At 41.1% G+C, this 26,703-nt stretch overlaps 1 protein-coding gene across 2 annotated transcripts in view; it reads left to right on the top strand.

The window, feature by feature from the left end:
* Positions 1-22,402, top strand: part of LOC131371169 (zinc finger protein 236-like) — a 35,711-nt gene extending 13,309 nt beyond the window's left edge. The window contains exons 10-32 of one of the 2 annotated variants that reach the window (XM_058418996.1): positions 1-142; positions 1,040-1,243; positions 2,294-2,426; positions 5,767-6,027; positions 6,744-7,030; positions 7,133-7,219; positions 7,320-7,453; positions 7,726-7,808; positions 7,889-8,040; positions 8,137-8,319; positions 10,224-10,512; positions 10,627-10,730; positions 11,264-11,668; positions 14,775-14,920; positions 15,017-15,191; positions 15,290-15,487; positions 15,558-15,707; positions 15,804-15,943; positions 16,042-16,137; positions 16,276-16,419; positions 20,056-20,185; positions 20,945-21,118; positions 21,254-22,402. The exon at positions 1-142 is cut by the window's left edge and continues 131 nt beyond it. In XM_058418996.1, coding sequence (XP_058274979.1) covers positions 1-142; positions 1,040-1,243; positions 2,294-2,426; positions 5,767-6,027; positions 6,744-7,030; positions 7,133-7,219; positions 7,320-7,453; positions 7,726-7,808; positions 7,889-8,040; positions 8,137-8,319; positions 10,224-10,512; positions 10,627-10,730; positions 11,264-11,668; positions 14,775-14,920; positions 15,017-15,191; positions 15,290-15,487; positions 15,558-15,707; positions 15,804-15,943; positions 16,042-16,137; positions 16,276-16,419; positions 20,056-20,185; positions 20,945-21,118; positions 21,254-21,423 — 3,987 coding nt within the window. In that variant the 3' untranslated portion in view covers positions 21,424-22,402. The other variant, XR_009207506.1, reaches the window with a different exon arrangement.
* The last annotated feature ends 4,301 nt before the right edge of the window (positions 22,403-26,703 follow it).

The following is a 26,703-nucleotide window of genomic DNA, read 5'->3' as shown; positions in this document are numbered from 1 at the left end:
TGTTTCAGAGCGTTCGCTGTGAAGAGCACGCTCACTGCACACACCAAAACACACTCCGGCATCAAGGCCTTCCAGTGTACACACTGCAGGAAGAGCTTCTCCACCTCCGGCAGCATGAAGGTGCATATGAGGCTGCACACAGGTGAGTGAGACACACACACACCTCCAGCAGTGTGGGAATCTGCATGAAGTCTCACAAACACACCTCCAGCAGCTTGGTAGTCTGCATGAGAGCACACATACACATACACACACACACACACACACACATGCACAGATCCGTCAGTGTAAAACACACAGGCTCATCTAAGAAAAGTGAATTTTAAGCATATGATAATCACATAATAGACAAATACAAATTCTGGTGCATTTTATATGCATCTCCTCGGCAGTACAAATATTTATACGTTTTATTTATTTGCCCGTGTTGTGAGTGTTGTGCGTCATGCGGAGTGCGAATTAAAAAGCTCTCAGCTTGTCATCATTTCTGTGCCTTATTACGTTCGCCGAATAATTGTTTAATTTTCTGTTCCAGCAGCTCTGACGGATGTGTCTGCTGCAAGGAAAATCATACGTTTATATAAATTCGCTTTTTCTCGTCCTAATACATTACCTCTTCTATACTTCCATAATCTACTAATAAACAGATTAAAAACATGACTTAACAAAGATGTAGGAACATTGATGTGGTAGGGTTTTTTTTATACAAGACATTGGGTTTCCAATTCCTGGGTTATATGACAGAAAAATGGGGACAGAATTCTTATGCGCATTAGGCTATAAACAGATGAAAAGAACGAAAGTCTTGCGGTTAGCGGTTTGACGTCGCCATAATGACTGTAATAGCGTAAAGTTATTATCTGTCTGACTTTCCTGTGCACTTTATAATGACTTATTTTGTTTTGCACATCTGCACTTAATCAGAACAGCCTGAAACCTGCTGATTGTGTTGGATAATTAAAGTAATGTTTAGTGCTGCAAGTCATTTCTCTAAACTCAAGTTATTGTAAGAAGTGTGTGTGTGTGTATGTTTCTGCAGGTGTTCGGCCGTTCTCGTGTCCACATTGCGAGAAGATCTTCCGGACGTCGGGTCACAGGAAGACGCACATCGCCTCACACTTCAAAAATCTGCAGCAGAAAAAGCACAAATTCCCACGCAAACCGAACCGAGTGCGTGTCTCCAAACACAATCTGCCGCTTCCTGATATACAGCTGCAGGAGCCCATCCTCATCTCTGACCTGGGTACACACACACACACAGGAACATTGTGTTCCAGCAGCTTTAATTCCCAAGGTCTCGAGAACTGTGAAGCATTTAAGAAACTTCTCTTAAGAGATGTGAGGCACTAGGAAAACTGTCCTAGTATCTGTGAGGCACAAGGAAAACCTCAAGACCTGTCATGCGCCAGGAGAACTGTCTCCTGAGACCTGTGATGCATTTAGGAAAGCTGTCTCAAGACCTGTGACACACTAGGAAAGCTCTTCATAGCTGTGATGCACTAGGAGAACTGACCTAGTAGCCCTGAATTCACTCATTCATTCATTCATTCATTCATTCCGTATGTTCATTCTCTCATGAAAAATAAAATAGAAAGAAAGAAAGAAAACATAATATACATATATATTTACATATAATTTATTAAAAGAAAATACCCATCTGTCTGTTAATAAAAATAAAGTGTTAATATTTTAATAAAAAAAAAAACTTAAAGGCATTTTAGTTAGTAATGTACATATTAGCTTATATTAATGCTAGTATGTTTATTTATCTATGGTTTAATACTTATATTTTATGTATTAAAATGTAATTCAGAGTTTAGTTGATTTTATATATTTTTTATTTTGTTAAATAAGATATAATTATGTTTTATTACATAGAAATTAGAAATCAGTGGATAAAAATGAAGAAATAAAAATGAAGAAAAAGAAACAGAAATAACACAGGATATCATAGCACACAATAAAATAAAATAAAATAAATGATGAAGTGAACATACAGATGCAAAAGTAAAGCCACAAAAAGTACACAAATGTGGAATAAAATCATTTTTAAACAATTAAAAGAATCTTTAAATGAATGCATTGAGTTTTTAAAAATAGATTTAAAAATAAAACAAACCTATAAATACCAAAACAAAGGAAATTTCAATGTAACTGTTAATTAATTAAAAACCAAACTAAAAAGATAAGATACATTTTAAAGCATATGAATAAAATAAATGGGAACAATTAGTACATATTTAAATAAGTAAATGAAATTTTTACACATTTATCGTGTGTTCTCTGAATGTAGGTCTGCTGCCCAATCAGAACTCGCGTGCCGCGATTCAGCAGTATCTGGACATCGTGGAGAACGAGCGTCCGTACAAGTGCACTTACTGCAACAAAGCGTACAAGAAGTCGAGCCACCTCAAACAACACGTCAGGTAACAGCATATATTACTGCCGATTTTATTTCGTGACCTTTGAAAGCTAGTAAATATACACGTTTTCATTTTATATTATTTTTTTCCATTATATGGTCAACACTGTCAGATCAAGTCCAGATCAAGTGATAGCTACTGACACGATTCATGACCTGCTGCAAGAATTAAACAAGAGAAAGAAAAACTCCTTCTTGACTCCTTATCAAACTAAATTTGATATGGTGTTGAAACATAACACACTAACTAGTGCACTTTAACTATGGTGCATGCTTCTCACTCTGGAGCTCGCCTCCCGCTGCTCACCACACCACAGACCAGCGAGGCGTGAGTTGGAAGACGGTAGAGCAATATTGCTTGGTTGAATAATTGACACGCATGGATGCCTGTGCTTTTTTTAGAATTGCAAGGATGTTGAAACGTTTCACATTTGAAAAGTTCAGCATAACTTATAACAAATAACTTAACATCTACTTACACTATATTTGCAAAAGTTTTGGGACACCCCTCCAAATGATTGAATTCAGGGGTTGGGCTCGGCCCCTTAGTTCCAGTGAAAGGAACTCTTAATGCTTCAGCTTCATACCAAGACATTTTGGACAATTTCATGCTCCCAACTTTGTGGGAACCGTTTGGGGATGACCCCTTCCTGTTCCAACATGACTGTACACCAGTACACAAAGCAAGGTCCATAAAGACATGGATGAATTTGGTGTGGAGGAACGTCAGAGTCCTGACCTCAACCCGATAGAACACCTTTGGGATGAATTAGAGCGGAGACTGTGAGCCAGGCCTTCTCGTCCAACATCAGTGCCTGACCTCACAAATGCACTTCTATTGGTTTCCCATAAATACACTCCTAAACCTTGTGGAAAGCCTTCCTAGAAGAGTTGAAGCTGTTATAGCTGCAAAGGGCGGGACAACTCCATATTACATTCATGTGCATGTAAAGGCAGGAGCCCCAGTTTTGGTCTGGCTCGCAGTCTCCTCTGTAATTCATCCCAAAGGTGTTCTATGGGGTTGAGGTCAGGACTCTGTGCAGGCCAGTCAAGTTCCTCCACACCAAACTCGCTCATCCATGTCTTTATGGACCTTGCTTTGTACACTGGTGTGCAGTCATGTTGGAACAGGAAGGGGTCATCCCCAAACTGTTCCCACAAAGTTGGAGAGTTCCTTTCACTGGAACTAAGGGGCCAAGCCCAACGCCTGAAAAACAACACCAGAGTTCAATGATTTGAAGGGGTGTCCCAAAACTTTTGGCAATATAGTGTAAGCAGATATTATTAATGTGAGAAGTTATAAGTTATATATAGCGATGCTGAACTTTTCAAATGCGAAACGTTTCCACATCCTTGCGATCCTGAAAAAAGGTCCATCTGTGTGTGCTAATTATTCAACCAACTTCAGACTGCCACATGATTTAGATTCTTAAGACAGTGATTCGATATTTGACAACACTACTGAATCACGAAATAATGCAATAATACAACAGGTATCTTTTCATAAGGCAAAGATTTGATATCTGATGATACCATTGAACTGGTTACAACACAATACAATAACTTAGTAATAAATATGTAGCCAACTTGGTTCAGAATCGAAATGTGCCACTTGGTAAATGCCCCCATCCAGAGCAACGTACATTTTTAAAAAATTTATTTTCATACAACCGAGCAATTAATTTTTAAGCTTTAGATTTGAACTCCCGAACCTTTTCGGTCAGTAGCCGAACATCTTACCTACTCGGACTGCTTTAAGTATTTATACTTTATCGATTTATTTAACCTTCTTTTTTACACACACAAGTTTCTTCTTTTTCAATAATAATAGATTTATGCACAGATCTAATCCATAATGATTTATGATTGTTGCTTGGACTCATTTCATTCGTTGCCTTTTAAATCGATGCAATGATCCTTAAACTCCTAGTTATTACATTATGCTAGGTACCAGTCTATTAAGCCATGTTTTTAATCCATGAGACTAAACAGCTTTGGAGCTTTGACTTGCTTATTTAATTATTTGTCCTCCCTTGAATTGGACATGACTTTTTTTCCCAGAGGCCAAAACATGGAATTTGACTCATTTTTATATCAGCCATGTGACTTGCGATGAAATAATTCACTTGTTTATACTGATAAGTCGATTTCCATTCAGCCGGATGGACTGGGACGCTATTGTACTGGTAAAATGGGTTAAATCCTCAATGCTTAGTTAACTTACGTTCCTTTTCCTACCTTTCATTTTGCACCATTGGCTTCTCCTTCACTCTGATCGACAGCACCCAAGCGCCCTCACACATCGGTGCTACATTCGCACCATGTATATATAAGTGATACCACCATAATGATTTCTAGCACATTTCCCTGCTGCTACTGTTGCAGATTCAGATCTCTCGGGTCTTAAACACGACCCCGGTGGCGATCACGGCTTAGTTTAGTTATCCCGCTGGCCTTCAGAATTCAGACTGATGGATTAGCTAGGCTTTGTGATAATTGGCGAGAGGTGAGATTCAGTTAGGTAGGCTTCCACTTCCAGTTGAGGTGTTGGTGATAGATGAGGTGATTGCTAGACGAGAGCTAAAATGCATGAGTGAGTGAAGGTATGAGACTCTAGCCAATCAAGTGAGACTCACATTTAATGTAAGGGAAGCGGTTCTAGGGCTGCTTCTGTGAAATCATGGTTAATTCTACCACATTGGCTTACGCTGAGTCCAAAGTTAAAACCTTTAAAAATACTCCATAGCTATGAAACTTATCTTATTTACAGCATTAACTTTGGCTTGTCTTCCATTTTTTTTCTCTCTCGCTGTCTTTGGAGTGCTTTTAATAGGCAAAAAAAATAAATAAATCTAAATATATTGCTAACAAAATCCTTCTTGGATGAAGAACAAGGTTTATCCAAAAAATCCAATTGAATGTTGTAGCTTTAATGTTTATAATCGTAACCAGCCACCCGAGACGCACCGGTTATAAACATATGTTTTTTCGAGTTCATCAGTCCATCAATCCCTTCCTTGAAAGCACCGCTCTTCAACCGATTTTCTTCAGAATGCCTTGTCTTTAAAAGAAAGGTCAGGCATCCTGCAGAAGAGAAAACCCCACCCAGATATCCCACCTTAATGAGACAAATGACCTTCATGGGGCTAATTATCCTCTGCGCATACACTTTTGACACAACTCAAGGGAGAAGGCTGAGATGAAGCCCACATTGCGGTGAATCCTTGTTTACACACGACGACTGCGGTATTTTAACGAGCTCCGCTGTGCCTTTTTAAGTGTTTTGTTTAAGCAAACCGAGGCATTCAGCGTGGTGTGTGTGTGTGTGTGTGTGTTCCCTTCAGGTCGCATACAGGCGAGCGGCCATACAAGTGCGTGCAGTGCAGCAAGGGCTTCGCGTCATCCGGTGTGTTGAAGGCTCACATCCGCACACACTCGGGCCTGAAGGCTTACAAGTGCCTGCTGTGTGACACCACCTTCACCACCAACGGCAGCCTGAGACGCCACATGACCACGCACAGCGACCTTCGACCCTACATGTGCCCTTACTGCCAGAAAACCTTCAAATCCTCCCCTAATTGCAGAAAGCACATGAAGACGCACAGGTGAGATGAGAGATTGGTTTCGAGATCAGGGGTTCGGAATTAATTTAGATATTAGAGTTTGAAGAGATTAGAGGATTAATTTAAAGATTAAGGATTAGGAATTAGATTAAATGTTTAAAAAAAAACGATGGGGTGGATTTTACAGTTATTGATGAAGGGTATGGGATTTATTTAGAGATTAAGGCTCTGAGATTAAGGTAGATATTTAGGGTTAACAATTAATTTTAGAGGGTTATAGATTACAGATTTAATAGTCTTTGGGTCTTAGGGATTAGGGTTTAAAGATAGAAGTTAAGGGTTAGGGTTTATTTTCTAGATTGTGGTAAGAGAGGGATTCATTTGAAATTAGGGATGAACAGTAATTATGGGTTAGGGTTTAATAGTTGTGGAGGAAGGATTAAGGATTTAAGGCGTTTTAAGGAACCTACATGTTAGGGTTTAATGTTTTAGATTAGTAGTAAATTATTAATTCATATATTATGCTGTTTAATTGACTAAATTAGGGATAATTGGTTGATTCAGAGATCAGAGGTTAGGGTTTAAAGCTGGCGATTGAGGATTAGGGTTTAAAAATCAAAGATAATTAAAGCTTTGGGTTAACATTTTGAAGCTTGAAGATTAAGATTAAAAAGGAATTACAGTCAGAAGAAGAGTCATGGATTTAGGGTGTACAGATTTAGTTTCGGACTTAATCACCTCTTCTGACCTCTTTGCAGGTACGAACTGGCTCAGCAGCTTCGACAGCAGCAAGGCTCATCTGAGGCCCCGCCTCTTGAAGATCCAATGGGAGGGGCTAGTACTGTGGAAGTCCCAATGGGTGGAACCAGTGCGGTAGAGGACCCAATGGGTGGAGCAAACACAGTAACCCATGACCTGCAGGTAGGAGCAACAGGATTGGCCACATCCAGTTCCATTATGGGGGCGGGTCCTCAAGCCATGATGCAAGTGGTGAGCGGGAACCAGGCGGTGGCGCTAGGGGAAGCACCTATGGTTCAGGACGCAGGTGAGATAATAAGCTTGTTGTCAGAGAGGTGTGAATTTGTTAGGTTTGTACAGTATGTGTCCAGTAGCATCCTGCACACTCTCTCTCTCTCTCTTTCCACAGAGTCATTTGTGAACGCTCAGCACATCACCCAATATGGAACACAGACCCTCCAACAACCTGCATATGACCAACCTGCACTGACACAAGGTCACACACACACACACTCTTTCGCTGTCTATCCTCACTTTATTTTTTACGTTTCATCCACGCTGTGAGATTTTCATCATGGTGTGACGTTTGTTTACAGGTTTCATCTCTGAAGGTTATACTCAGCATCCCGCTCTTTCCTCGGTGCAGCAGCTGCAGGACTCGAGCACGCTGGAGTCGCAGGCGCTAACCTCCACTTACACACAGAGCTTACTGAACGTACACACCACAGAGGTACACACACACACACGCACGCTTTTCCGAATTGCTCATTAGCTAAATGCAGGGTTTTACAATCTGATGAATGAGTACACCGTCTAGTCAAGATGCAGCTGTTAAATCTGGATAGTAAGGAAAGAAAAGCCTCCATGTGACTACAGATACACTATAATTACACTAAGCATCAAACTTTGATGGATTCCACTATAATTTTTATCAACATGGGATCATAAATCAGAGTTAATGAGGGCTTTACGAGAGCTGTGTGTGTGTGTGTGTGTGCGTAGACGACTGTTTTGCTACAGGATTCGAATCGGACGGATTATCAGGATGAAGATGACGAGGAGGAGCACAGTAAGAGGACTTACAGGTGAGATACTTTCCCAAACCTGCCCATACAAGTCAGTTATTAGACAGATAGATAGACAATTAGTGATATTGTGTGTACAGGTGCAACATGTGCGATAAGGGCTTTAAGAAATCGAGTCACCTGAAGCAGCACATCCGTTCCCACACCGGCGAGAGGCCGTACGGGTGCAACCTCTGTGGGCGGAACTTCGTCTCCAGCGGCGTTCTCAAATCGCACCTAAACACGCACACAGGTAATCCAGAGTTAACGTGTAACCGATGACCGATGGTGATGGTCGGTTCGTGCAAGACATTCCTTTCTGTCTTTCTGCCTGTCTGTCTCTCTGCAGGTGTGAAGGCGTTCAAATGTAACGTCTGTGACTCGTCCTTCACCACTAACGGCAGCTTGAATCGGCACATGATCATCCACCTGAACACAAAGCCCTTCCGGTGTACCCTGTGCGAACAAAGTTTTCGCACGCTCCTGCTACGACGCAAACACATGAAGGTCTTCCATGCTGTCGGGCCCAGAGGTACAACAACAACACGGTCAACAATTATTAGTGTTAAGCATTACAAACGTTCATAAGCATCAGGATAACAAACATGAGAGAGTCTTACTGATAGGTTTAATATAAAGGAATAAATCATCACAGGGAGTTACAGACTACAGCAGGCATAACATTATGACCACCTGCTTAATATTGTGTTGGTCCCCCGTTTGCTGCCAAAACACCCGCCATGCACTGTGTATTCGGACACCTTTTCTATCAGAACCAGCATTAACTTCTTCTTCAGCAATTTGAGCAACAGTAGCTCGTCTGTTAGATCGGATCACACGGGTCAGCCTTCGCTCTCCATGTGCATCAGTGAGCCTTGGCCGCCCATGACCCTGTCGCCGGTTCACCACTGTTCCTTCCTTGGACCACTTTTGATAGATACTGACCACTGCAGACCAGGAACACCCCCACAAGAGCTGCAGTTTTGGAGATGCTCTGATCCAGTGGTCTAGCCATCACAATTTGGCCCTTCGTCAAACTCGCTCAAATCCTTACGCTTTCCCGTTTTTCCTGCTTCTAACACATCAACTTTGAGGACAAAATGTTCACTTGCTGCCTAATATATCCCACCCACTAACAGGTGCCATGATGAGGAGATCATCAGCCTTATTCACTTCACCTGTCAGTGGTCATAATGTTATGGCTGATCGGTGTATTTTGCAAACACTTCCTGAAAGGTTTGTTACTTTTTGTTTAAAATAAGTAAAACATGACACTTAATACTAATTATCCATTAATATGGAATGTCCATGAAACACGTTCCTGTTATCAGTTACATTACAGCAGCGATAAACTGCCATTCCCTCATCAGCCTCTCTTCTATTATTTCCCCTTTTACCCTTGACAATAAATGGACCTCCATCTTGAAGATTTAACCTTAAATGAGACTCCTTCTCCAAATGATAAAATGATAAATAAACGTTTCCCTATAGACACTTTTACTACATCAACAAATTATTTTATAAAATCAAATCTGTTTGTGAAATCCCTGTGAATTAGTCATTGCCTTGGAAACATATTAAATCGAGGGCATGCTTTCCGACTAATCAGATTTGAGAAAACGTTATTGTAAATAGCCTGCCGATGACTTATTGTTCAAGATAAGGAGCATTATCTTATTATCTCAGCCTCTACTGTGTTAATCGTAGCTTGTTACTGCTTGTTACTGAAATAAACCAGAAGCTTCTCGGAGGTTCACGAGGTGTGTGTGATGTGTTGATAAATGACAAAAGGTGGAACTGAAGACAAAATCAGTTAAGCACTTCTGAAGGACTTTTCCCATCTATTTTTTAATGAGGTTTCTCTTTCACTATAAGACTGATAGTGATAGGTCATGGTGCACATGTAATCAATAGTTCCAAAGCGCTGATCGATCAGCTCGCCTATGAGACGATTAGAGCCGAGTCTATGTAGTTGGAATAAGAGCCCCTTCACTCAGACATGCTGATTTGACTCTTATAGATGTATAAGTGGACATAGAAAAGTGCCCATCTGCTTCAACAGGAAGAAAAGAGAGAAAAGAAAGAAAGCATGTAATGACACTGTTACCATAGAAAAATAAAATAATAACTACCAGTTAAAAAAACAACAACAATAGCAACAACAAAACAAGGCTCTAATGTAGTTTTAAATTGACATCGACTTGATTTGGACAGATCTGGCAACCCATCTCAGACAAAAAGCAATCACAAGCGGTCAACTGCGATGAATTATTAATATCATGAATGTTAATATCAGGTCTGAGCAGGGCTTTTGAGATTCACAGAATAGGGTGATGAGGTATCCTGAATCCTCTTTGTCGCTTCGCCGATCAAAGGCTCGCTAATTAGTCCTGATTGTTTAGTCGTCTCATATGTCCTAATTATCGATCTCTGCAGTTCTGGACGGAGATGAAGCGACCGTGGAAGCTGACGTTGGAGACTCGTCGCTGGCGAAGCGGATCAGATCGGGCATCATTACGTTTTCAGAGGAGCAGACAGCCGAGTTGGCTCAGAGCGACCCGGGTAATGACGCCTCGGTCTCTGAGAAGGTCCTGATCCAGTCTGCTGCAGAGAGAGATCGCATCAGTGAGATCAAGGATAAGACCACGCTGGAGCTTGAGCCCAAGTTTCAAAACCGCTGCCAGTATTGCCCAAAAAGCTTTAAAAAGCCCAGTGACCTTGTTAGGTACACACACACACACACACAGGAGAGATAACCCAGCAACATATCCTGTTATTAGAGGTACTTGATATTTATATACTCATTTACACACCAGTCTGACATCATGTGTGTCCACAGACATGTCCGGATTCACACCGGAGAGAAGCCGTATAAGTGTAACGAGTGTGGGAAGAGTTTCACTGTAAAATCCACACTCGACTGCCACATCAAAACACACTCAGGTGGGTGAGAAGCCAAGGTGTCAGCAAATATATAAGCAAATCCAAGGGCCTAAGTTTTAGCCTTAATTAAACTCTTTTTCAATGCAGTGCTACTTTGTCCTGGTAGTTTGTTGGGTTTCTTGGTCAATGTTCAAGCTTATCTTTGAGGTCTACACTGGGTTTCAGGTGCTCTAGATTCTTTCAAATCCCTAATGCTCCCTATTCCCTACACGTGAGATTGACATATACTATGTAGTGCATTTATATATCTGTCCATCTCCTAGTCTTTCTGTATGATATTGATTAGGGGGACACAGTGGTTTATTGGTAAGCATGTTTGCCTAGCTCTTCCAGGGTTGGGGGTTTGATTCCTGCCTCTGCAATATGAGTGTGGAGTTTGCATGTTCCTCCCTTAGTCCAAGGACATACGTTTTGCTAGGGTGTCCCCGCCTTGTAACCCTGAGACTCCAATTGACTTCAGGAAGGATACATGTGTGAAGGTGAAGTTGTTTGCTTGTTCATTTGTTTATTGTGTCATGTGTTCATACCTGCAGGTCAAAAGCTGTTCGCGTGTCACATGTGCAGCACCGCCTTCTCCACCAAAGGCAGCCTGAAGGTGCACATGCGCCTACACACCGGCTCCAAACCCTTCAAATGTCCGTACTGCGATCAGCGTTTCCGCACGTCCGGACATCGCAAAACACACATGCAGTGCCACCTGAGGTCCGGCTCTGAGAGCAGGAAGTCCAGAAACCCTGCTCAAAGCCATGTCACTACACCAGGGCAGCAGGCACCATCCACCGCTACCGAAGCTCTGCCTCCTGTAAGCCTCCTGCACAGTGCAGGTGCTGACCCGAACATCTACATCCACGGCAACCCGGTCCTGACAGGACAGTACGACCCCAACCTGCTGCAGCAAGGCATCGTGGGACAGACTATCCTTCCAGCTACTATGTCAGGTAATATGCTTATGTGTACACACATACTGTGCCTTCTTTGCACTTCTGGATCTTCTTTCCCATTTTTCGTAAAAAAGTAACTTTATCATGCTTAATGGAGACCAGTGGTAAAGACCAATTTTTAAGACTTGCCACAGATTTTCAATCAGATTGAGCAAACACGGCAGGCTCTTAGGTTTAAACCATTCTAGTGTAACTTAGCATTGTCGCCTAGTTTGATGGAGAACCCCCACACAAATCTCAAGTCTTTTCGAGACTAAGGCTGACCAGTTTCCCAGTTCTTGCTGATACTTAAAAAACATGATGCTACCACCAGCATGTTTCACTTTGAGGAAGGTTTAGAGTTTCCATTAAATGTAATGCTTTGTGTTTTGATACTATTTGGCATTACCTGATGGATGAAAGTAATATAGAATTGGCCCGCCATTTGCAGCTATAACAGCTTCAACTCTTCTGGGAAGCCTTTTCCAAGGTTTAGGAGTGTGTTTATGGGAATTTTTGACCATTCCTCTAGAAGGGCATTTGTGAGGTCAGGCACTGATGCTGGATTAGAAGTTCTGGCTCGCAGTCTCCGCTCTAATTCATCCCAAAGGTGTTCTGTCAGGTTGTGGTCAGGACTCTGTGTAGGCCAGTCAAGTTCCTCCACACCAAACTCACTCATCCATGTCTTTGTGGACCTTGCTTTGTTCACTGGTGCGCAGTCATGTTGGAACAGGAAGGGGTCATCCCCAAACTGTTCCCAGAAAGTTGGGGAAAAGTCCAAAATGTCTTGGTATGCTGAAGCATTCAGAGTTCCTTTCACTGGAACTAAGGGGCCGAGCCCAACACCCGAAAACCAACACCTGAATTCAATGATTTGGAGGGGTGTCCCAAAACTATTGGCAATATAGAGTACATTCATGACACATAACCCACGTTAATCTTGTTTACACTACAAAATGTACCAAAAGTACTAAAGATTAAACAGTTTTAAAGGTCAGTAGCATCACGAATGCTGAACTAATGAAGTACAGCTACAATAGTTATGGCACAGTATTTGGCTGATGTGTTGAACTGAAACTGCAATCTAATTAATCTAATGAACATGCTGTGGCAGCCATATCCCTTGGAGATCTAAGCAGCTTGGTACATTGCTACACACAGCTAATTGATGTAGAGCACACTTCATGAAGCCGGACTTCTTATTGCCTAGTAATCGGTATATATCGAGGTCGGGGGTGCTGGAATAGCAAACAGCATTGACGCAGTGACATTTGTGAAGTCTGTCATTGTGCAAACGGAATTAATGAAACTACAAAGCACATTTGTCGTCATACAAATGTGTCTCCTTGTAATGTTTGTATTTCACTCTAACCCGAATACGTAGAAGAAGGAGGAAGATAAGATAATCATAAGTGTGTTTTTGGATTCTGATGGGTGTGCAGCTCCATTGCATGTCAGCTCTGTCGTCGAAATGATCGACAAATCCCAATTTAAAGAGCGTCTGTAAACAGCTCAGTGTGTTTATCACAGAAAACAGGGAAAGAAATGAACACGGAACAAGATGAAGAAGCTGCACAACACCTAATAATCAGTACGGGGCTTCACACCCAGCCACAGTTTGGCACTAGATCTCATTGTTGACTTGCTCCTCTGATGTGTTTTGTTTGCCTTGGCTCCTGTTTATTGGCACTGCACAAATAGGTCTGTTTCATATTTTCAGCATTTAAAGCGCATCCAGTAATTATGTGAATAATCCATTAAAGGTGATTAAACACTGCTTCAGACCAGTATTACACTATATTGCCAAAAGTTTTGGGACGTCTGCTTTTACATGCACATGAATGTAATATGGAGATGCCCCAGCATTTGTAGCTATAACAGCTTCAACTTGTCTGGGAAGGCTTTCCACAAGGTTTAGGAGTGTGTTTATGGGAATTTTTTTAGAGGAACCATTCCTCTAGAAGCGCATTTGTGAGGTCAGGACGAGAAGGTCTGACTCGCAATCTCCGCTCTAATTCATCCCAAAGGTGTTCTATGGGGTTGAAGTCAGGACTCTGTGCAGGTCAGTCAAGTTCCTCCACACCAAACTTGGATGGACCTTGCTTTGTGCACTGGTGTGCAGTCATTTTGGAACAGGAAGGGGTCATCCCCAAACTGTTCCCACAAAGTTGGGAGCATGTAATTGTCCAAAATGTCTTGGTATACTGAAACATTAAGAGTTCCTTTCACTGGAACTAAGGGGCCGAGCCCAACGCCTGAAAAACAACACCTGAATTCAATGATTTGGAGGGGTGTCCCAAAACTTTTGGCAATATAGTGTACGTATACAACCTGTCTATGGGGCTTTACTCCATGACTGGCTGCATTATATTATATTTGCTGGATCAAGTGCTATTTTAAAAGCTGCTAAATAATGGATGGAAAGAGGAAGTCATACTGTAATTTATACTAGGGACATTCATATTGGCTCTTAATAGATATTGTTAATAGTGGTACCCATTTGTAGATCATAATATTAGTCCTTTTTTAATCATCTCTTGCTGTTATGGTACATATGACCGCAAAGAAATACATTTGCTTCTTAAGTCGGTATTTTCTATCCCCTGATTTTTTCAAGCTTAAATGCAAGTGCATAACCCTACACTAAACACCAGAAACTTTCTCTATGTAAATTTTGACATTTTCACATTGTGTTATCTTTACTAACCCATCATAGTCTTGGAATATTTTCACCACCGAGTCTGAAGGTCTGCTCTTTGTATCCATTCCACTGGCATTCAGCTCATTTCTATTACCTGACTAATCTTAAATGAATTACAACTTTTAGAAGGTCTCAGCATTTTGCCCAGAAGTTTTCAGCTTACTTTTTCAGATTCAGTTATTTGAAGTAGGATTCTGGAATGAAATTATTGTTGTAGCTGAAGTCTGAGCCGCAGCAAAGGCGGTAGCGCCCCCACGTTGCTGAACATCATCTCTCTGCTCCATCCAAATATTATTTTTAATTTAATTTGCAGAAAAGACCTCAGATCAGCAAAAACGAATGATTTCATTTTTCATCTTGTCAAATTGCTTGTGGACTATAAGGGATCTGTGTGTGTGTGTGTGTGTGTGTGTGTGTGTGTAGCGAGTGGTGACCTGACAGTGTCCCTAACAGAAGGTCTGGCCACATTAGAGGGCATTCAGCTTCAGCTCGCACCATCAGGCCTGCTTTGTCCCAACGTCCAGATATCCGGCATCGACACAGCCAACATCAACAACATTACACTACAGGTAACAAACACAGTTATGTAGATTTGGTGGAAAGCAAGGCTAAGCAAGGGTATGTGTGTGCTCTGTGTAATCCTGTGTGTGTGTGTGTGTGTGTAGATTGACCCTAGTATCCTGCAGCAGACTCTACAGAGTGGGGTATTAAGTATCGACTCCACCTTGTCGGCACACACCAACGCACACCTGCTGGCCAGCGATGCTGCAGGTCACACGAACGTCGTGATCCAGAACCCCAGCGTTGCCATCGGCAACCTGACAGAGCAGGAACACACAGGTCTGTCTGTCACTTACACCCACAAACACACACACATGACGTCTAATCTAAGGTGCACACTATGTCTTACGATTCCATTAAACGCTGTGTGTGTATAGGCTCGGAGCAGTTGGCTCAGGTGGTCGGAGCGCCGGCGCTGGTGGGGACGGGCAGTTCAGGAGCACCGGAGATCACACTCACCATCAGCAACCCACATGCACACACTCTCCCACAAACACAATCGGACACACACACTCATACCACTAATACCAGCACATTGACCAACAGCAACCAGGAGATCACGCTTACTATATCAGGTACACACACACACACATTCATCTATTTCTACTACCAATACAACTACTACTAATAATAATTTCTTTCTAGGTCAAGATCTGTTGCCTCCACCATGTGCAGGTACAGCAGTAGAAATGGGCGGGGCCTTGCGATTGACCACAACTCCCTCCAGCAGCAACTCTCTGGCTCTCAGTTCTGAGCAGCTCCTCACACAAAGCACCGCCCCCTCCAGCATGACAGGTGAGAGCCACGCCCACAAGCACAATTGATGACCCTTCATAACATTATAACTCATGCACACATCATACTCATATGTGTGTGTGTGTGTGTCTATAGTTACCACTCTGGCTCCCAGCACCTCTCTATCCCAGAACATGTCAATGTCATCAGGGAGTGTGACCACTGACAGCAACGTCACACTTGCGCTGGCGGACACGCAGATGCTGGACACAGTCACACTGAACCTCAACACACAGGTGAGGAAAATATACACACATTTTCACAGTTACAAGAGCATACAAAAACCAGTCTGAACATCTTGAGAATGTGTGTGTGTGTGTGTGTGTGTGTGTAGGGTCAGCAGTTTCCAGCTGTGGTGTGTGAGGAGGGGTCGTCAGTACAGCCTGCAAATACGACTCAACAGGGTACACCTCAGTCAGAGGAAACCAAGGTAAGATTGTGTGTGTGTGTGTAAACCTCTGATCTAGCTTAATTAGCAAAATGTTACATGTGTGAGTTATCAGTGTTGTGCATTGGTCTAAATGTCTTAATAAACATGTGTTGTATGTGTGTGTGTGTGTGTGTTCAGGCAGCAAATCAGTGTTTCTACTGCAATATGGAATTTCCCTCCGCTGCTGTACTACGCCGCCACTGGAGGATAGCACATGGCAAAGAACGCTGCTACGTCTGCGGTGTGTGTAACAAAGCCTTCAAACGACAAACACACCTCAAGGTGAACATCCATCTCTTTATCACTCTTTATCCATAATCCTCTCTTTCTCTCCATTGTTCCTCATTAACATGTTAACATGTTTACCTTCCCAAAAGCATGTTGTGCTGGTGCTCAGTAAATCTGTAACCTTACATCTTTCTGTTGTTGATATTTGTTAGTGGGTGTGGTCATGTGTGTCATCTATACTATATTGCCAAAAGTTTTGGGACACCCCTCCAAATCATTGAGGTGTTGTTTTTCAGGTGGTTGGGCTCGGCCCCTTAGTTCCAGTGAAAGGAACTCTTAGTGCTTCAGCTTCATACCAAGACCTTTTGGACAATTTCATGCTCCCAACTTTGTGGGAACCGTTTGGGGATGACCCCTTCCTGTTCCAACATGACAGCACACCAGTGCACAAAGGAAGGTCCATAAAGACATGAATGAGTGAGTTTGGTGTGGAGGAACTTGATAGTCCTGACCTCAACATGAACACGAATGTAATATGGAGTTGTCCCGCCCTTTGCAGCTATAACAGCTTCAACTCTTCTGGGAAGGCTTTCCACAAGGTTTAGGAGTGTGTTTATGGGAATTTTTGACCATTCCTCTAGAAGCCCATTTGTGAGGTCAGGCACTGATGTTGGATGAGAAGGTCTGTCTCACAGTCTCCGCTCTAATCCATCCTAAAGGTGTTTTATCGGGTTGAGGTCAGGACTCTGTGAAGTTCCTCCACACCAAACTCACTCATCCATGTCTTTATGGACCTTCCTTTGTGCACTGGTGCACAGTCATGTTGGAACAGGAAGGGGTCATCCCCAAACTGTTCCCACAAAGTTGTGGCATGAAATTGTCCAAAATGTCTTGGTATGAAGCTGAAGCATTAAGAGTTCCTTTCACTGGAACTAAGGGGCCGAACCCAACCCCCGAAAAACAACACCTGAATTCAATGATTTGGAGGGGTGTCCCAAAACTTTTGGCAATATAGTGTCTCACTTCCACTCTTATACAAAGCAGACTTTGTACACACTCGTGTGTGTGTGTGTGTGTGTGTGTGTGTGTGTGAGAGAGATCTTAATGGAAACAGCACTGCACTTCAGAAGTGTGTGTACAGGGTCCACGTGCATTTTCTGCTTTTTTAAGTCACAAATAGCTCATTGCACAGACTTTGTATCATCTCCCGTCTGCTGCCTCCTGCCTCTACTGAGGGCAAATCCTGAAAGAAACTGAGACACATGTTGGACAGCTGCTCCCAAGAAATATTACTGATTAAATGTAGTCATCCCAGTGAGACCTCATATCCTCTAATGCTTTCTTTCTCCTTTCTTTTAAATAGTCCCCAGGTTGCTACGCATTATGGTTCTGGAACAAACACATGACTAGGGAAAGTTGACAAAGGAGTGTTGCAGGCGGTTAATGAAATGCAGAGTGGAAGTGGCTCTCAGCACAAATAACACCTGCTCTGCACTCTTACGGAAATGACACTTCAGATACGAGTGTATGGGGTACGACGTGCTAGGTTTATGGGGAACATGTGTTTAAGGGGAAACGCGAACAATGTTAAATCAACAGAAGTACGATACAAGTGAAGCGGATAAAGCTACAGTCTTACATCCTAGAGAAGAAAGAAGAAATTTTTATTTTTTTGTTTTTGATCAAATAGTGAAGAAAAATAACAGGATATATTATCATGTGCTTTTTGAATTAGAATTTATTTCTATGCAGGCCAAATATATATTCTTGTTTATATATATAGGAGATTGATTTTTAGAGAAGAAAGGGAATTTCTGGCTCAATTTTAGGCTGAATTTGAAATATAGGATACACTGGGCTTTTAAAGATTTTTTTAAAGATTTTTTTTGGACTATATGGATTTTTTGGCTCTCTGAATGAAACAATAAGAAAAAAAAACTGATTTGGAGGAAATAAAAGGAAATTTTAGCCTGAATTTGAAATATAAGATACTCTGGGCCAGAACCCCAGGAACAGGATTTTTTATTTATTTATTTATTTATTTATTTATTTATTTATTTATAAAGATTTTTATCTGAATGAAACAATAAGAAAAAAAACAGATTTTGGGGGAAATAAAATAAATCAATACTATACATTATTGGTAATTCAGTGCTAGAACACAACTGGGCAGATAATAAAAATAAATAAATAAATATATATTTTTTATGTATGTATTTATTCATGTATTAATTAATTTGTTTGTTCATTCATTTATTAATTTATTTATAAAAATGATTTTAAATAAATAAATAAAATAAATGAATACTATAAATTCTTGATAATTCAGTCCTAGAACAAAACTGGGCAGAAAATAAAAAAAATAATTATATATATCTATATATCTATATCTATCTATATATATATATATTATTTTTAATTATTACTCGAGTCTACTGATCTCTTAATTTGACCCACAATAACAGATTCTGAGGCTGTTTTATTCATATTGCATCGACAAAATAAGCAACTATTCTCAGTGATAAAATGTTCTGCTGCTTTTTTTAAAAATTGTGCTTTGTGCTTCGGCGTTATCGTCTTCTTTTATTTGTTTGCGCTTTATTGCGACTGCTAGCAGGACTGCTTTCCCTTTATGTTGTTTTCTGCGTATCAGGCAGGTTGCTGTGTGTTGGAGTGGAGAAATCCTTGAGCAGTGTTCCCTCCTTCGATAGCTGACGTGGAGAATACTTACGAATCGTGTATCTAATGGCTCTTGTAGACAGAGTGAAATGGTTCCATGTGCGCGACGATGATCCTTACATTCACTGTGAATCGTTTAAGGTGTTAGTTGTGTTGTTTTGTGCTGAACAGAGCGCTCAGTCGATTCCTCCAGTGTTACTCCATGATGTTCATGTATCTAATGGTTTTTTGTTGAGTTGTTCACGGATCCTTGTTCAGGAGAAGACATTAGTCTCTGTTCCCGGTGTGGAAGATAAAATGCACAAACATTAGTGCAGGATTTTCTTCCTATTTTTTTTTTCCACTCAGCTTATCAGTTCTGATGGTTAATTAAAGGTGAAGGAGATGGAGGAGATCTGACCCATGCTGATTGTAAGCAATTTGCAAGTCTACACACACACACACACACACAGGAAAATTAACATGGATGTGTGTGTGTGTGTGTGTGGTAGGTATGATAAATTCAATACACACTCTTTAGTTATGTGGCTGTATTGTTTCCATGTGCAGTAATGACTTTTTTTATATGTGATTCTATCTATCTATCTATCTATCTATCTATCTATCTATCTATCTATCTATCTATCTATCTATCTATCTATCTATCTATCGCTCCTTTTTGTCACTCTCTCTCCATCTGTCTCTCTCTCTCTCTCTCTCTCTCGCTCCTTCAGCCTGTCTATCTATCTATCTATCTATCTATCTATCTATCTATCTATCTATCTATCTATCTATCTATCTATCTATCTATCTATTAGCATGCATTATATATTGAGTTGTATATGTTATAATTGAATCACTACACTGTTTTATATATACTGCTCTATTATGTATTAGAATAAAGTTACATGCCTTATATATTATATATGTTATGTATTATATGTGGACTGAAGTAGGCTCATAGTAATGTGGATTGTGTGTGTGTGTGTGTGTGCATGCATGTGTGTGTATGTGTGTTTGTGTGTGTTGTAGGAGCACGAGTTCGTCCACACGAACGGTCCATCTCTGAGCTCTCAAAAGCCGCGCGTGTTTAAGTGTTTTAGCTGTGACAAAGCATTCGCTAAACCAAGCCAGCTGGAGAGACACATCCGTACACATACAGGTACACACACACACACACACGTAGAACAAAACAGGTACATACAAGTAGACACATGTACACACACACTGGTACACTCTAGTATACATACACACACACAAACATAGACAAATAGGTGCACACAGGTACACACACACACACAAATACACACACAGGTACACACAAGTATACACACACACAGACAGACACACAAGTACACAATACTACAAACACACAGGTACACACACACACAGACAGACACACACACAAGTACACAATACTACAAACACACAGGTACACACACACACAGACAGACACACACACAAGTACACAATACTACAAACACACAGGTACACACACAAACACACCCACACACATAAATAGACAAACTGGTACACACATGTACACGCTGGTATACACAAGTACACACACACAGGTACACACTGGTACAAACAGGTATACACACAAACACACACACAAAGGTACACACACCTGTACATACTGTTACACACAGGTGCACACACACACACACACACATAAATAGACAAACAGAAATAGACAAACGGGTACACACACACACACACACAGGTACATGGTGGTACACACAGGTACACATTAGTAACCACAGGTACACACACTCACACTGACACTTAGACAGTTGCTAATCCAGTGCAGTGTTATCAATCAAATTTCACCTTTAATTATTTTCTAATTATTCTTTAAATAATCTTATGGCTCTTAGAACTTTAAGGCTGTTAAAGTGTGTGTGTGTGTGTGGAGCAGGTGAGCGTCCCTATAAGTGTGTGCAGTGCGATAAAGCCTTTAATCAGAAGAGTGCGCTGCACATACACACTGTCAAACACACCGGAGAAAAGCCTTACAAGTGTGAGGTGTGTAGCATCAGTTTTACACAGAAGAGCAACATGAAGCTTCACATGAAACGGTCACATGGCTTCAGTGAGTATCACACACACACACACACACACACACTCTCTCTCTCTCTCTCACACACACACACACTCTCTCACTCTCTCTCTCTCTCACACACAGACACACACTCATTCACTCTCTCATACTGTGTGTGTGTCTCAGGTAAGCAGGCGGAGGAGTGTTCAGAGGCTGACCGAGAGCAGGAGTGTGTTTCTGAGGCAGGACAGGCTCCGCCTCCCAGCAACGAAACTCCAGCCGAGTTGCAGCTCCACACGACAGAACCGGAGACACCATCAGACTGGCAGTGTCCAATCGCCAACGTCTTCCCCTAAGCCCTGACCACTCACATTTCTCCTCTATACCCTACACACTCAATCTGAGCCCTACAGCCCCGCCCTCTACCCCCCTAAGCCCTCACCACTCACATTTCTCCATTATACCCGACACTCTCAATCTGAGCCTACAGCCCCGCCCTCTACCCCCCTAAGCCCTCACCACTCACATTTCTCCATTATACCCGACACTCTCAATCTGAGCCTACAGCCCCGCCCTCTACCCCCCTAATCCCTGACCACTCACAATTCTCCATATAGCCTCACCCTCTACACCCCTAATCCCTGACCAATCACATTTATCCATACAGCCCCGCCCTCTACCCCTAAGCCCTGACCATTCACATTTCTCCACTACACCCTACATACTCAATCTGAGCCGTACAGCCTCACCCTCTACACCCCCAATCCCTGACCACTCAAAATTCTCCACTACACCATACACACTCAATCTGAGCCCCGCCCTCTAACCGACAGAGTCACACTCTAAACACTCATCCCTTTCTTCCTGTACATCATCTATTCTATATCCATATCTCCTCTGTTTCCCTAAATGTCTCCAACACACACACACACACACTCCAATGATTAAGCCATTTCCTGCACATATTTCACTTCGAAGCCCTCTTTAACGTTCTTGAGGTCCGATCTGCATGCTTTTTTATCAACAGAGTGATCAGTTTAATAAAATGCCTCAGTAAGGTCAGTGAAAACTCTTCTCTACCCAACTGTATAAGTGAATAAGGTTTTTTTTTATGTTTTATAATTTGGTTATATTTGTATAAATTGTTTTCTTTTTCTTTTTTTTATCAGTATATATTGTAAATAATTTCTAGGCAGGACATTCTCATTTCAGTGGATGAAGCCTCATTTCATGTATGGCTTTGCCAGTGTATAAACATGAAGCTGTATACTTTGTCAGATTTACATTTTGTAACATTCAGAAGTATTTAAAAAATAAATGGTTCTTTTTTTAAGAAAGAAAAAAGTTTGGTTTTTGAGGATATGACGGTAGAGAGAGAGAGAGAGAGAGAGAGAGAGAGGAGTAAGAGAAAATATAAAACTCCTAATAAAGAGTAAACCTTAATTAATAAAACAATTAATAGTATCTGGGTTCATTCGAAGCTGACGTGGTTCCGAAGCCTGAGAACGTCCTTTAGACAGCATATGATGATGATGATGATGCCACAGATGTATGATACCAATGTGCCATAAGATGCTTTCATTCAGTTCAATGCAACTTGTATAGCACTTCAAATAATAGACAGCTTTTAAAGGAATATACACTGATCAGGCATAACATTATGACCACCTGTTGCCCCCCACCCCCCCCCTTTGCTGCTAAAACAGCCCTGAACCCATCGAGGCTTTCAAGAGGATTCCACTAGATCCCTGAAGGTGTGCTGTGGGTATCCCTTAAGTCCTGTAAGTTGCGAGGTGCGGCCTCCATACTTTTGATAGATACTGACCACTGCAGACACCCCACAAGAGCTGCAGTTTTGGAGATGCTCTGATCCAGTGGTCTAGCCATCACAATTTGGCCCTTCGTCAAACTCGCTCAAATCCTTACGCTTGTCCATTTTTCCTGCTTCTAACACATCAACTTTGAGGACAAAATGTTCACTTGCTGCCTAATATATCCCACCCACTAACAGGTGTCATGATGAGGAGATCATCAGTCTTATTCACTTCACCTCTCACTGCTCATAATGTTATGCCTGATCGGTGTATAAATTCAGGATATTAATTATAAATATTAAAAAAAAAATGTATCCATGATGAGCAAGCCAGAGGCGACAGTGACAAGATAAAAACTCCCTGGAGAAGATACGAGGAAGAAACCTTGAGAAGCTCAGAAGGGAACTCGTCCTCATCTGGGTGAGAGCAGATAGAGTGATTTAGAAATCGTTTCCCTTTTATAGCTTTGTGCTCAGGAAGTGCAGTTGTGGAAATTCATTCATTCTAAGTTATCAACTCTTCACTGATGGAGACCTGGGACACGTCTGCTCCAGCTCCAGCTCTGAGCCACTGAGAGTCCACACTGACGCCTCTGTGATGGACAGCCAAGGACTGAATTCATAAACGCTGAAAATCCTGATAGTCACTTTGACGTATTTCCTCACTACGTCTAGGATGCATCGGTCTGTGCCACTGTCGCACTGCTCATTTAACCTCTTCTGCTGTCTGCCTGACCAAAAAATAAATAAAAAATCATGGATGGTAGAACAGGAAAAATCAATAAGTGACTCTAGTGATATATCCAGATTGTTGCTGACCATAGGCTTGGACTTTTATTATTGATTATTTCATGATTCATTCATCAGTAATGTTATGGTAATAAAGAAACGTTATGGTGACTGACCTATGTACTGCCTTTTTTCAGGTCTTCATGCTGGTCAGTGTTGCCTGATTTTTGGTCTGGTCTTCAGAAATTATTGAAGCCAAACAAACTGGAAAACCTTCTCTCATTTTCTCTAAGACGACTTTCCTCTTCCTCAGGAAGTGACTGCTGCGATCTTTTCTTTCTTGATTTCTAATAAAATATTTCCATGGCTTCTAATGAGAAACCCTGATTTCCAGCACAGGCTGGTGATAAGATCACATTACACTAACCAGGCATAACATTATGACCACCTGCCAAAACAGCCCTGACCCGTCCTGCACTGTGTATTCTGACACCTTTCTATCAGAACCAGCATTAATTTCTTCAGCAATCTGAGCAACAGTAGCTCATCTGTTGGACTGGATCACACGGGCCAGCCTTCTCTCCCCACGTGCATCAATGAGCCTTGGCCATCTATGACCCTGTCGCATATAGCAGGATTTCTAAGCCACCTCTAGCTGTCATTAGCATGTAGCAAGATTTCTAAGTCACCTCTAGCTGTTATTAGCATGTAGCAAGATTTCTAAGCCACCTCTAGCTGTCATTAGCTTGTAGCAAGATTTCTAAGCCACCTTGAGCTGTCATTAGCATGTAGCAAGATTTCTAAGCCACCTCGAGCTGTCATTAGCATGTAGCAAGATTTCTAAGCCACCTCGAGCTGTCATTAGCCTGTAGTAAGATTTCTAAGCCACCTCGAGCTGTCATTAGCATCTAGCAAGATTTCTAAGCCACCTCGAGCTGTCATTAGCCTGTAGTAAGATTTCTAAGCCACCTCGAGCTGTCATTAGCATCTAGCAAGATTTCTAAGCCACCTTGAGCTGTTATTAGCATGTAGCAAGATTCCTAAGCCACCTTGAGCTGTTATTAGCATCTAGCAAGATTTCTAAGCCACCTTGAGCTGTTATTAGCATGTAGCAAGATTCCTAAGCCACCTTGAGCTGTTATTAGCATCTAGCAAGATTTCTAAGCCACCTTGAGCTGTCATTAGCATCTAGCAAGATTTCTAAGCCACCTCGAGCTGTCATTAGCATCTAGCAAGATTTCTAAGCCACCTTGAGCTGTTATTAGCATGTAGCAAGATTCCTAAGCCACCTCGATAGCATGTAGCAAGATTTCTAAGCCACCTCGAGCTGTCATTAGCATGTAAGAGGCAGTTTAATGAGTGATTTCAACTTTATTCTCAATTTCCTTCTACCAGGCTCAGAATGATGGCAGCTTGATTAAAATAAAGTCACATGACTTTAGCCACAGAGTGACTACTGTACATTTCTCCAGAAGCAGAGTGTTTATTCCTCCGGGAACGAGCATGAAGCCAAAGAAATATGACGCGTCCCGTAGAATGTACTACAACTCCTGCGTATAAATTCACCGAGATGTCGATGTGTACAAAGATCTTATTACACACACCGGTCATTTTCCTTCAGTTAAAGTGATACACAATGATGAAGGAACTCTAACTCATCACATGAGACATCTATAATCTTGGCTCAAAGAAATGTATGCTAGCAATGTAACACTTCCCTATGGTTTTATGAGGGCGTGAGTGAACATTCTCTTTCTAAGAACTAATATTTCATAGAAATGTCATGCTTCTTGTATTTACAGGATTTTCCTGGAAAGAAGGTGTGCCACATCGGATTACTGTGAATCAGGGCAATGGACTGGACCGCCTTGAATCAAGGTCACGCTTAAGGTCGATTGAAGAATTGGAATCTATCCAGCTTTAAACAGATTTAAACATAGATTTGAACAAAAAGAGCAAACCTGCAGATAATCAAGCAGCTAACGTTAGCATCGACTCCTCAGTGAGTTATAAAACTACGTGCTATTCAGGTTTTCTCCCTGGTTTCTTCCTGCATGCTGTTCTTTCAGAGTTATTAAAGGATTAAGGGTTTCTGAAACGTTTCGATATGACGATACACTAATGTTCACCGGCTTATTTTCCTCTTTTCAGAAGCACGGAGGCACAAATATACGCTGAAAGTGGGATTTTTTTGTTTTCTGCCGTTCATGAAGTGTCATTTAACTGCAATTTGTTATTTTCCCGATTTAGTTTTAGGGGGAAAAAAAAGGGTCGAGTGCTGTGGATCGTATTTTAGACTTCAGCTAACCTAAATGGCTAAGCTGGCTATACTTTTAGTGCTAGAAAGCAAACGCAAAGCTAGAGATGTTTCCTAAAGATGCCATCCATCATCAGTGTTATTGATATTGTGCGCAAATTTATTGGGTACATCTTATAGTATGGTGTAAGCTAATCAAATGCTAGTTTTTAAACTAAAATCACTAATGTTAGTGAGATGCTTGTGCTGTGAGGATTGAGGACTGAAGAATTTTTTTTCGATAATGTTTGACAGCAGGATGGTCCAGCTTTCACATGAAAACAAAAATGTGTTTTAGAAAGTGTATTATTAAGTATTGTATGGATCATGAGTATATTTAATATCAGATGGTTAACAGTATTAATTTTAAGGCCAGAATAAATAAATAATAAATTTATAATACATTTAATAATAAATAAATAAATGTTTTATTTGGATGTTACTTATTTAAGCATTCTTTTAATCCCCCCCCGCAATTTATTTTATTTATATGCTTTAAAATTTCAACATTTCATCTTATCTTTTTAATTTGGTTTTTATTTTAATTTATTTTTTAATTTATTTTTTTTATTCTAAATATTTATTAAAAAATGTTTTAATTGTTTCAAAAATTTTATTCCACATTTGTGTACTTTTTGTCCCCTTAATTTTGTGTCTGTATGTTTAGTTTATTTTATGTTATTTTATTTTATTTTAGTGTGCTGTGATACCTTGTGGTATTTCTGTGAGGTTTTTCATCTTATGATTTTTTTCTTCATTTCTTTTGACTGAATTCCACTGATTTCTAATTTTTATGTA

Source organism: Hemibagrus wyckioides, linkage group LG20 (genome assembly GCF_019097595.1).
Source record: "Hemibagrus wyckioides isolate EC202008001 linkage group LG20, SWU_Hwy_1.0, whole genome shotgun sequence".
Lineage (NCBI taxonomy): Eukaryota > Metazoa > Chordata > Actinopteri > Siluriformes > Bagridae > Hemibagrus > Hemibagrus wyckioides.
This window is presented reverse-complemented; position numbering and strand designations above follow the sequence as displayed.